A 12,554-nucleotide genomic window follows, 5' to 3' on the forward strand; every position below is an offset into this window, starting at 1 on the left:
TGTAATTCGAAAGCCATAAAATTCATCCCCTTGAAGTATATAAGTTTAGTGGTTTTTAAGATATTCTCAGAGCTGTCCAATCATCACCAGTCAATTTTAAAACATTTTTATCACTCCAGAAAGAAACCCCATATCCTTTAGTAACTATTTTCCTCCCACGCCATGCATGTACACACTTATATCCTAGACATGCTAATACATTTTCTCTGTAGATTGCCTGTTCTGGATATTTCATGTGAATGAAATCATCTTGTATGGAGTCTTTTGTGACTGGCTTCTTTCATTTAGCATGTTTTCAAGGTTCATCCATGTTGGAACATCTATCAATATACACTTCATTTCTTTTTATGGGTGTATAGATACCAGTAACATTTCACTTATCCATTCATCAGTTGATGATTCTTTGGATTGTTCCACTTTTTGATTATTATGAGTGATGCTGAACATTGTACAGTTTGTATGTGGACTTAGGTTTTCATTTCTCTTGGAGCGGAATTACTGTGTTCACAGTGTGCCGCTCTGTTTTCCAAAGTGACTATACCACTTTTTATTCCTACCAGTAGTATACGAGAATCCCAATTTCTCTACATCTCCCCCAGCACTTGTTATTGTCTGTTATAATCCTTGTGGTTATAAAATAGTACTTCATTATGATTTTGATGAGTATTTCCCTAGTGACTGATGATGTTGAGCATCTTTTCATTGACCATTTGCATACTATCTCTGGAGAATTGTTTATTCAGATATTTGACCTAGTTTTAATTAAATTATTTGCCTTTTAATCACTGACTTGTAAGAGTTCTCTATATATTCTATATACAGATCTTCTATCAGATATAAGATTTACAGATATTTTCTCCATTTTATGGGTTTTTGTTTTTTTTTTTTACTTGATGGTGGGCTTTGCAGCACAGAGGTTTTTCATTGTGATGGAACCTCAGTTTATTTGTATTTTGGATTGTCACTTTTGCTTTTGGTGTCATACTAAGAAACCATTTCCTGACTCAAGATCATAGAGATTTACCAAGATTCCTTCTAAGAGTTCAGCTCTAACATTTAGGTTAGTGATACATTCTGAGGTAATTTTCCAGATGGCACTAGTGGTAAAGAATCCACCTACCATTGCAGGTAGACATAAGAGATGTGAGTTCAATCCCTGGGTCACAAAGATCCCCTGGACAAGGAAATGGCAGTCTGCTCCAGTTTTCTTGCCTGGAAAATCCCTTGGACAGAGGAGACTGGAGGGCTACAGTCCATAGGGTTACACAGAGTTGGGCACAACTGAAGCGACTGAGCAAGCACGCATGCACAAGGATAGAGTCCACATTGATTCTTGCCTGTGTATATCCAGTTATCCTGGCACCATTGTTTGAAAAGTGTTTTTTCCTCATTAAATTGTCTTGGCATCCTTGTTGACATTTACTTTTCTTCCCTCGTATGCAAAGTGAAGCATACTGTATGTACTGCACTGCACCCATGGGGTTTTTTGTTTGAAGACATCGTATTTCCTAGAAACTACCTATATTACTGTATCAGGATTTTCCTTAGACTTTTTTAAAAAAAATATTTGTATATTTATTTGGCTGTATTGGGTCTTAGTTGCAGCGGGCAGCCTCTTTGTTGCCCTGCAGCTTGTGGGATCTTAGTTTGCAGGCCCGGGGTTGAACCCATGTCTCCTGCATTGCAATGCAGATTCTTAACTACTGGACCACCAGGGAAGTCCCTCCTTAACACATTTTTTTTTTGCCTGGGGCATATGAGATCTTAATTCCCAAACAGGGATATTCTGATTCATTTGGAAGTTGCCATATATACAGTATAAGGTATGGATCCAGTTTATCTTGTTCCAAATAGCTCTCCAAAATTTTTAACCAGTTTTGTTATTCTATAGTTTACATACAATAAAATAAGTGTACTTTTAAGTGTACTTTTTGATGAGAACTACTCCAGTACCACCCATTGCAGGCAGCCACTGATCTACTTTCTCTTACTTTTTGACTTTTCTAGATATTTTTTAGTAAGTAGAATTGTGTGTTGTATTTTTGTGTGTCTAGCTGATTTGAGAATATTTCATATTATCATCTGCATCATTTTCCTTTTTATTGCTGAACAGCATTCCATTTTTATGCTTATACCATGGTTGGTTTACCCATTACCAGTTCATGGATATTTGGATTATTTTCAGTCTTTGGTTGTTTTCATAAAGCTTTGAGGAGCATTTGTGAACTAATGTTTGTGTCAACATTTGTGTTCATTTCTCTGGGTTAAATATCTAGAATTAGTTGTTGAGTTGTATGGTAAGTGCAATTTTAAATTAATAAGAAACTGATAAATTGTTTTCCAAAGTGGTTGTGTCATTTTACATTTCAGCTGATCAGCCATGAATGAGCGTTATGGTTACTCTACATCCTTGCCATCTTTGGTATTGTCTGTTTTTTTAGTTTTAGCCTGTCTGATCTGTTACCTCATTGTGATTTTAATGTGCATTTCTTTGATAATTACTGATTTTTTTTTTTTTTTTTAAGAAATTTTATTAATTTATTTGACTGCCTTGGGTCTTAGTTGCAGCACATGGGATCTTCATTTACTCATGCAGGATCTTTCATTTTAGACTCTCTAGTCGGAGTGTACCAGCTCAGTGGTTGTTGTGTACGGGCTTAGTTGCTTCACTACATATGGGATCTTTGTTCCCTGACTGGAGATCAAACCTGCGTCCCCTGTATTGCATTAGCTATACATTTGTAATCATTGCTTTAGCTGCATCCCTAAAACTTGATGTGTTGTATTTTCATTCAGAATATTTTCTGTCTTATGATTTCTTTAACCAAAGGGCTTTAAATCTTAGTAATGTGTTTGTAATCTCCAAATATTTGGTTATTTAGGATGTATTGATATTTGTTTATTTTTTCATTCCATTAAGGTCAGAAAACAGACTGCTACGAAATGCCATTTTCATCCTATATTAAGTATCCATGTGTAGTTAAATCTTTATCTGGATTTTCTCTTCCATTCTGTTAAATTGTCTGTCTTTAGATAGACTACTTTCCCACCCATCCGCTCCCAATATTGATTTTTTTTTTCCCTCAAGTGTTTTTGACTTTTCTTTCAGTTATTTTTCCATATGAACTTGATATTCAGGTTGACTACTAAAAAATCAGTTGACTTTTTAAAAACCTTTTTATTGAGAATTTCAAACATATACATATAAGCAGTTTGAATAGTACATCAGTGTAAAAGTACTCATCACTCAGGTTTAGCAGTTAGAAACTCATGGTCACTTTTGTTTCATCTACAACACCTCTCCCCTCCTCAGATTGTTTTGAAGCATATCCTAGATACACTATTTTATTTGTAAGTATTTTATAATTCTTAAAGAGTCTTGTAAAAACAAACATAAAACACTACAGTTCTCCAAAAGTTTCCCAGTTTTTAGAGCCCAGAAACTTGTCATCCTCTGCTCATCTGCCTGCTGTTGTCTCACTTCCATATTAAAGTCCTTTTCTAATGCAAAAAAAAAAAACCTACAATGCCATTATTACACCAGAAAGAGTTAACCAGGAGTTCCCTGATATCCTCAAATTTCTGTGGCTTTTGTTAAAATACGTATTTTTTACAGTTAATTTGTTCCAGTTAGGATTCAAGTGAGGTTTACAAGTTGCATTTGTTTTTCATGTTTAAGCCATTTTTAAAGTTATTTTATGTTGTAAATTTTTATTACAAAAATTTAGACAAGTTTTGTTCATTTATACCCTTACACTGTTACCCTAGGTACCATTGTCATTTCACTAATCAATACTTTTGTATGTATCTTTAAGAGTTGTGGACTGTTTCTTTTTTAAAACCATAGTTAAGGTACCATTACCTAAAATAAATTATAAATTATTTCTTGCTATCAAATATCTAAGCACGTTTTTCTTACTGCCTTAAAATTTTTTCTTAATAGTTGGCTTGTTGAGCCACAATCCAAAATCCACACTTCTCATTTGATTGCTATCTCTGTCTTAATATTAACTCTTTTTATTTATAGTTTCCCCCTCAGGTTTTCCCCTTGACATCTTATTTAAATCCAGTTTGTTTGGCCTGTATTCTTTCCCACCATCTGAACTTCATGGATTGGATCCCTGTGGTATTGGTTAAAGTGATCCTCTGTCCGCTGTAGGTCTCTGATAGTATATAAATAAGAAAGACTTGTTAAGTTTAGGTTGTATTTTTTTTTTTAATTTTTACATGGAATGTTTCATAGATGGTGTGTGTAGTTTTATTAGAAGTCAGTGTCTGATCTCCTTTTTTTTCTTTCTTTGATAGTAGGAGTAACTTGGCTGCCTTATATATCCAGGATAACATTTCATACCAGCTCTTCTCTGTTTGTTTTAGCAGCACTGGCAGTGACTGTCTAGCGCTAGATTCATTATTTCACTAAGGATTGCAAAATGATGACATTCTCATTCTATCATCTCTTCTTCAGTTGTTAACTGGATTATTTCTATAAAGAAAAACTTACCTTGTTAAGCTATTTGGTTACAGTGAGGTACAGCTTGTTAAAGAAAGGTTACTGAACTGCCCATCATTTCAAAGCAATTTTCAAAATAATGAGTTGGTTTCCTATTATCTCCGTGACTGATGAGAGTCTGTTGTTCTGTTAGTATGAACTCCTGGATGTTAACATTTGAACCACATTAAATTTATAAATATATTCTTTAGACATTAACTTAGGGGAGCATTGTTATCTTTATCTTGTCTTCTTATCCACAAACAAATTATGCCTTTCTGCTTGTTTAAATCTGTTTCTCTGTCTTCAGTAGTGTTTTTTCAGTTTTTGCCTCAGGTAGTTTCTTTTTTTATTGTTAATGTAAACTGGGTTCATCTTTCCATTGTATCTTCTAAGTAGTTACTCATGAAGTAAATTTATGAAGTGTGGTATATGAAGGCTATTGGCTGTCTTTATGTTAACTTTATATCCTGCTACTTTACTCCGTCAAATAACAGAAAATTAAGGACTTGCTTCTGAAATACAGCCATAGATCATATAGGGCATATCTTTCCTTCATGATAGTAGTACCTTTTTGCACCAAACTACCTCTTTGTCTTCTTGGTGCATGATGCAGTTCTCATTTTTGCATCCTGTGAGAAAGGGTTTTGTTTGAAAATATGCTGAAGTCAGGAACATTTGGGGACAGATATTCTTGAGGGGGGAGGGTGGTTAAATAGGGTGGGATCTGAGTATTATAGGACGTTGATTAGCGTCCCTGGCCTCTACCCATTTAGATACTAGTAGCGTCCTCTCCTTCCTTAACTGTGACAACCGAAAATGTCTCCAGACATTGCCAATGCCCTTTGAAAGGCAAAATTGTTCCCAGTTGAAAACCATTGACAAAAGGAAATGGCTAAAGTATGGCCAATCTAAACTGTGGTTTAAGATTAAGGTAGATTCAAACTGTAGGGATTGGGACACGACCATAAAACCAGGCCTGCCTCTGTACAGATTTAGGATTGTATTCATTGTTTTTATAGTTAGAATTTTTCTTTTAGAAATCCATAAAGTTGACTCGCTTTTGGGAAGAAAAAAAAGTGATTATAAATATAAAAAGAAATAGACAAACTTTCATATGATATTTGAGTTTGGGATGGTTTTTCTTTCTTGAAGGATATGCTTTTTCAATGTGAGGGAATCTCAAGACTGAATTCAGATAAATATTCTTACTAGTTTCCTCTGTTTTCAGGCTTGCTTTTCTAACCAGATAATAAGTATATATAACCAGCTTTCCTACATATCAGCAACAGTCAAGTGTTTAGCAAAAAATTCAGATGTTTTTAAGAAAATTTATCTCTACCCTGGCAATTCGTTCTGATGATTTTGTGAACATAATGAAGTTACACATTCTTTGTGTCCTGTGGAATTGGTGGTTTACAGCTTTTTCCCTTGAGTGATTTAGTTAACATAGCACCATAAACCCATCACAGGCAACAGTCAGTGCTGTAATAAACATGTGAGAAAAAGGTACACAGCGTGCAGCTTGCTGTTTTGTGGGGGACTGGGAAAGACATTACAGAGATGGCAGTTGACCTAAACTGTTAATGAGAGCTTTAATGGGGCAGATTATAGGCAAGAACTCTTATTTAGAAACCTGCAACATGATAGCATATGATAACTATGTTTGAGAATGAGCAAGAATTCAGTGGTGGAAAATTTTTAAAAATGGAGTTAAGATTAGTGTTGGGTCTCTTTTCACTTTTTTTGTTGTATTTTTGTTTTTCTTTGAGTAAAAGCCACTGCCCTTCTCTAGCCATGGCATAATTTAGTGTATCAAACAGGGATGATCTGAGAAATAATATGGGAAATGTTTCATAGTGCTGTAAGAGTCTTATAATTACAGGGACTTGATCAACTCTGTGGGTCATTGCAGAGTGTCTCTGAGAATGTGGCTTTCAAGCTGACCCCCTCAAGGACAAGTAAAAATTTTCCAACCTGACAGTCGGGAATTGGGGATTGAGGCTGAGGAATAGCATAGATGATAGGAAAACAGCCCGTAGTGACGGAAGAGGGATGGGTGCGGAATAGCATGGCATTTGAGAGACAGGCAGAAATGTCAAATCATGCAGAGCCTTATGGACCAGTTCATGTATTTTATGCTAAGGAGATGCTATTTTCTAATATTACATCATTTTTTCCTGCAGTACCAAATATGCCGCAACAACGGCAAGACCAACACCATCAGAGTACCATGATGCACCCAGCCTCAGCAGCAGGCCCACCAATTGTGGCCACCCCACCAGCTTATTCCACACAGTATGTCGCCTACAGTCCTCAGCAGTTTCCAAATCAGCCTCTTGTTCAGCATGTGCCACATTATCAGTCTCAGGTAAGCCTGATATGACCTAATAACTCTTAACTGTTGTTCCATTTAAGTAAGTTTCAGTGTGATAAAGGGGTTTTCCTTATATCTTGTGTTACGTGCTATGGTAGGGGTAGACAGCTAAGGATTTGGGGGCCCCTTTTAACAGAAAGGTGCTGATCAGTATAGGTGTTTCAAAGAAAATAGCCAAAAACATACTGATTTAGAATTTTCTAAATTCTGTATTTAGAATTTATAAGTTTTGGAAACCTGCAAACCATGAAGTTAAGACATAACTAAAATCTACTTGATTATATCTGATAACTTTAATGTTTTTTCTTAATTTTTTATTTAAACACAGCATCCTCATGTCTATAGTCCTGTAATACAGGGTAATGCTAGAATGATGGCACCACCAACACATGCCCAGCCTGGTTTAGTGTCCTCTTCAGCGACTCAGTACGGGGCTCATGAGCAGACACATGCGATGTATGGTAGGAAACACTTTTTGTTTTTTCTCAGTGTGTGTCTTAATGTGTTTTAAACTTCTGTTTAAGAATAACTCTGCCTTTTACGACATTGAGGGTCAAGAATCTTAAAAAAAAAAAAAAGAATCTGGTTCTTTCTGACCTAGTCTGTAAGTCTTGGCAAATCATTTCTGCTTCTGTTCTTGAAATTTCTCTCTTTAACTAAAAATGTAATAATGTGTGTAACAGAAGGCATCTTTTGTAGAGAAAGGTATCTTCCTTCTCTTCCTCATCAGTAACATCATTTGGTATACTCTTCCTAAGGCATGCAGGAAGGTTTTTCCATAATGAAAGCACTCTCTAGCAAGAAAACATTCTCCCTCACTCTTTACTCTGGGGGCCACTGACATTGCATATTTTTGATTGCTATTTGTTATAATACTACTGTGTTTCTTCATTATGCTGTATTTTAAGTGGTCGAAATTGTGTCATACTAGATCTGCTTTAGACAGAGTCATACTGTAAGTGTAATCAGTATGCAATGATAAAAGTATTCTATATAAAATTAAACAATATATATAAGACTACTAAGCTAAAATTGCCATCTTAGTTTTGTGGCCAGAGAACTTTGTACAAGTCAACTTTGCAGCTGTCTATAAAGTACTAAAATAATACCATTTTCAATGTTGAGAATTTAAAATTCCCACCTTATATTTTGTAGAATAGAATTAATTAGTTATCTCATATTTTTCAAAATACACCTTTAATTATTAATAGTACCAGTTTTATTGAGATCTGAATTTTGTTTTGAACATTTCTGAGAACTCCTTTACTGTCATTTAAGTTTTCCCATTGGCATTTCAGTTTGTTTTGGAGTGGGAAAAGAGAAATTTAAATTTATTTGTACAGTTGAAAAGAGAACCACCCCTGTGAGAATGAAATTAATATTACATGCAGCTGCATGGACCTTTTCTTTTTAAAACCTCTTTAAACTTTTTGAATGACTAAGAATGTAAAGACTTGCAGTTTTTTTAACTTTAGATTACAGTTTATAACGTTTTGTAGGTTAACAGGAATAGGATGTAGGCAGCAACAACCATTCTTCTTGTCACCCAAAACTCACTTCTAATGTTTACTTTTTGGAGCCATGCTCCTTTCCCACTGGTTCACTAATCATAGAAATTTTATGTGACTTTTTTTTAATATAAAATACTTTTCAGATCTTATTTTTCCGCACTTAAAATCTTTTATTGTTGATTATACTCTTTAAATTTAAATGATGTGCTTGTAACATTTTGAAAACCTTTCAAGAAACCCATCCATAATTTAATTGAAAGGTTGACAGACTAATTTGGTTTATGATTTTAGTTATGATCTCCTGTCATTGGATTGTCTTGCTGCTGCTAAGTCGCTTCAGTTGTGTCCGACTCTGTGCAACCCCATAGACGGCAGCCCACCAGGCTCCCCCGTCCCTGGGATTTTCCAGGCAAGAACACTGGAGTGGGTTGTCATTTCCTTCTCCAATGCAGGAAAATGAAAAGCAAAAGGGAAGTCGCTCAGTCGTGTCCAACTTTTTGTGACCCCATGGACTGCAGCCCACCAGGCTCCTCCATCCATGGGGTTTTTCAGGCAAGACTGCTGGAGTGGGGTGCCATTGCCTTCTCCGATTGGGTTGTCTTAACCCGAACTAATTATGTGTGAAAAGGCATCACTGATTTATCACACTAAGTTTTACACAATTTGTATATATCTCAACAGTTTTCCAGTTTGCTAAAGTCTTAGGTGAAAAGTTCATAATGATTGTTTATACATACATTCCTGAATACATCATGATATAACAAGTGGAAAAAACATTTCTTTCTTCCCATTTTCTGGCATACTCCCTTTGGAATAAGATCTGAAACTTTTGAGCTAAAATTTCCGTTGCTTTTAGAGACTAGCTATTTGTATGCCCATGCCTTTTGAGATACTGTAGTAATACTGTTGAGCAGAATCTTTCTCCTCAATGTATTCACTCACTGCCAGCCTGGCTTTGTCTTTTGAATGGATATTCATTGGTTTGAAACATCCAGTACAGTACAGTAAATACTATATTTGAGGCACTAATGGTTTTATAACTACTTTCCAAAATACTTCCATTTGAAAAGCAGCTGGTCTCAGACTCTGAAGTCCATTCAGATGTGGGTAAACAGAAAAATACTGCAAAGAAACAAAATACTAGACCTAATGTCCAGTGAAACTTAGAATGAACTAGTCATCAAAGCTACTTATTTGATGCCAGGAGAAAGTTGGCTCAACCATATCTGAATTACTCTCCTACGATTTACACAGATTGAGTTTTATTGATGTCTGTTGATGAGGGTAGGCTAGGGGCAACGCTGTACCTAGATTCGGTATGATTATTTTTGGTTCTCTTTTGGACACTTCATACGCTGAAGAGGACACCAGGAAATGAATTATTTTGTTATTTACTGCAATAAACCATAATTTAATCTGCTGTAGCAAGTTTATTAATTCATCAGTGATTTATTTTAGATCTTACAGATTTTTAAGACAGACTTTAAACTTTTACAAATTTTTGTACATTTTGTTTTGTCTGTAAAGAATACAAATTTTTAAGTACATTATTTTAAACTGTAAGATAAAATTTGCATGGAAATGCTAATTTTATACTCATTTCTCTTAAACAGTTTATATTTTATATTCCAAAAGGAACTAGATATTTTTAGTATGTATTATTTTTTTTAAGCTATATCCTATCTAGATTTTTTTTTTAATGCAAACAAAAAATATGCACCCAGATGTTGATGACAGTTGTTATGTTACCTTTTTGTCATTTATTAATCATTATGGTCATAGCAAGAGCCTTTGAGAATAGAAATGACTACAAAATGAAAGGCTGGTTATTGTTTTAAAATTTTTTGGCATATTAACTGTAAGTATGCTAACAAATCCTTGAACATTTATTTAAGGTACTAGGAGAAATATATTCTAAGTTTGTTGACCTTGTATTCTTTCTAGCTATCTTAGAAGAGACTTTGATCACAAACTTCATCTCTTTGACCTTAATTTCACTTTCATCACTGCGTCTGCCCTCTTTCTCCAAATAAGTTACTTTTTGTTTCCTTAACATCTAGTCTTAAAATTCATCTGATTTTGTTTCATTCATCTTGTTTTGTTTTCCCTTTTAGAAATAGTAATAATGAAACTTTCTCTGCTAACTAAAGCCATCAGGAAGAGTTAAATCCAGAATCTTTTTCTTTGGGTTTATTTTTGGTAGTTTAATGCAGATAAATTCGAAAGTACAGTAGGCAGAAAGATGTAAAGTGCACCTATTAATCTTCTCCCTTACAACCTCCTGTTAATGTTTTGGTGCATATCCTTCCAAGTGTACTTATGCACCCACGCACACCCCTTTATGTAGACAGTTTAATAAGAAATGATATCACACTCTTGTTTAATATTAATATTACTATGTTTCTCAATTTTTGGATCCATTACCAGATGCGTAGTAAACACCTTACAGAACAAGCTGTAAGGTGACATTTCTATTAGTAACGATTGGCAAAATTGGACTAGTCTTTTGAATGAAATTTGGTAAATATTGTTTTATATTGGTATATTTTTTATATTAGAGTTGTTCAATGGAATGCAATGTTGGTCTTTTTATTAGATAATGACTTTATTCCTTTCGTTTAAGCAAATGAGCAAGTGGAACTCGACAGCCCAATACAGAAGAAAAGTGTCTTTCACTTCAGCTCCATCTTACTTAATTTTGTAGTAATGTTTAAAGTGCTTGTCATCTCTTATAAAATAAGAAAAATGAATTATGCATGAATACAAAAAGAAATTACTAAATATGTCAACCTTTCCAGAAAATCAGGAAAATGCACACCTTAAAAGGCTAATTAACCTTTCTATTTCCTAAATTCAGCATGTCCCAAATTACCATACAACAAGGAGACAAGCCCTTCTTTCTACTTTGCCAGTGAGTTGGGTTTTTTATACTAATTTTAATTTGAACAGTAAAACACTTTTTAAAGAATACATGTTAAGGGAGTAGACTTGTTGAGCAATCTTTTCCTTGTGCCAGACAAAATCATTAAAAAATACATATATCTGAAAATAATTCAGAGTTTTTAAAAAGGAAGTATAACCCAGCTTAAGAAAGCTGGAGTTAATTTAAAAATTGACTTGTTTCAGAAATAAATTTTTGCATACCAAGCAAATATGTGACTGTTTCGGAATGCCTAATACATTCCTTGTTCAGAGAAAATCTTCCTGAACAGCTTTTTTTCATAGCAAAGCAAAACAAGCCACAAGTGTAAAATATACAATTTTTTTTTTAAATATATATCCTGGTAAGAAAAAATTTATACTTACAAGGATTTGTATTTGAGTAGGGTTGAAATACTAGGGGAGAAGCGTTCCTGTATTTTCAATCTTTGCATGACTACAGGTTTAAAATATTCAGGTAGCAGACACCTCATGGATGTCTTGAGCTTAAGCAGGAAAACATGATCTAGCAGCCACCAGAGATTACCTTGGGTAACACCAGCCCCTCTCAGCAGTGGAAAGGTAGATGATTGCTCTTAAATAGAGAAAGTCTGAGCAGGGATTTCTTTTAGAAATGAACTTGGAAGGTTTGTTTTCTCTATTTGTAGGGAAATCTTAAGGCTTATTCATGGACTTTTGGTATTTGGACGGGGAAGTCACTAACTTGCAGAAACGGATGATAGTGTAGTATGTGGTCACTTTATGTGAAATACTGTTTTCTCAAGACTATTAAGGATTAAAATGTTATCATAGAGACTAAATTTTAAATTATTTTGGAATAACTGAATGTCTGAATATACTAGGTGGCAAATTTTAAAAAGCATTGAGAAAACATTTTGACATTAATTGTGCCTTGGTATCCAAAAATAAGTGCATACATATTATTTATTTGGTGCTAGGAAATGTTAACAAATTTAATCCTTTAATAGATGCTCTTTAAAAAGGAGTCTTGCTGTGTATATAACTATTGAAGGGGAATTCTGTATGTGGTATAGTATATAAAAGACAGTGTCAGTAATTCTAATGTACTCAGTTTGAGGTCTCAAATGTAGTTATCCTCACCATCTTACTGTCTCTGTTAGTAGATTTGGAGTCAGTTTCCTGGTAAGTAGCTAAAAGCTTAATCATCACACCTAAGCATTAACTGCCTTAGCACAAGTTTCCCTAAAAGAGAATATCAGTATTTTTTAAAAGAAAC

At 34.5% G+C, this 12,554-nt stretch overlaps 1 protein-coding gene across 9 annotated transcripts in view; it reads left to right on the plus strand.

Moving 5' to 3' along the window:
* ATXN2 (ataxin 2) overlaps positions 1 to 12,554 on the plus strand; it is a 101,915-nt gene that overhangs the window by 81,460 nt on the left and 7,901 nt on the right. For 7 of the 9 annotated variants that reach the window (XM_044930186.2, XM_025267071.3, XM_025267065.3 and 4 more), the window contains 3 exons: positions 6,676 to 6,860; positions 7,195 to 7,327; positions 11,235 to 11,288. In XM_044930186.2, the coding sequence (XP_044786121.1) occupies positions 6,676 to 6,860; positions 7,195 to 7,327; positions 11,235 to 11,288 (372 nt within the window). The remainder of the gene's footprint in view (positions 1 to 6,675; positions 6,861 to 7,194; positions 7,328 to 11,234; positions 11,289 to 12,554) is intronic. The other 2 variants (XM_025267067.3, XM_025267068.3) reach the window with 1 other exon arrangement.

Source organism: Bubalus bubalis, chromosome 17 (genome assembly GCF_019923935.1).
Source record: "Bubalus bubalis isolate 160015118507 breed Murrah chromosome 17, NDDB_SH_1, whole genome shotgun sequence".
Classification (NCBI taxonomy): Eukaryota; Metazoa; Chordata; class Mammalia; order Artiodactyla; family Bovidae; genus Bubalus; species Bubalus bubalis.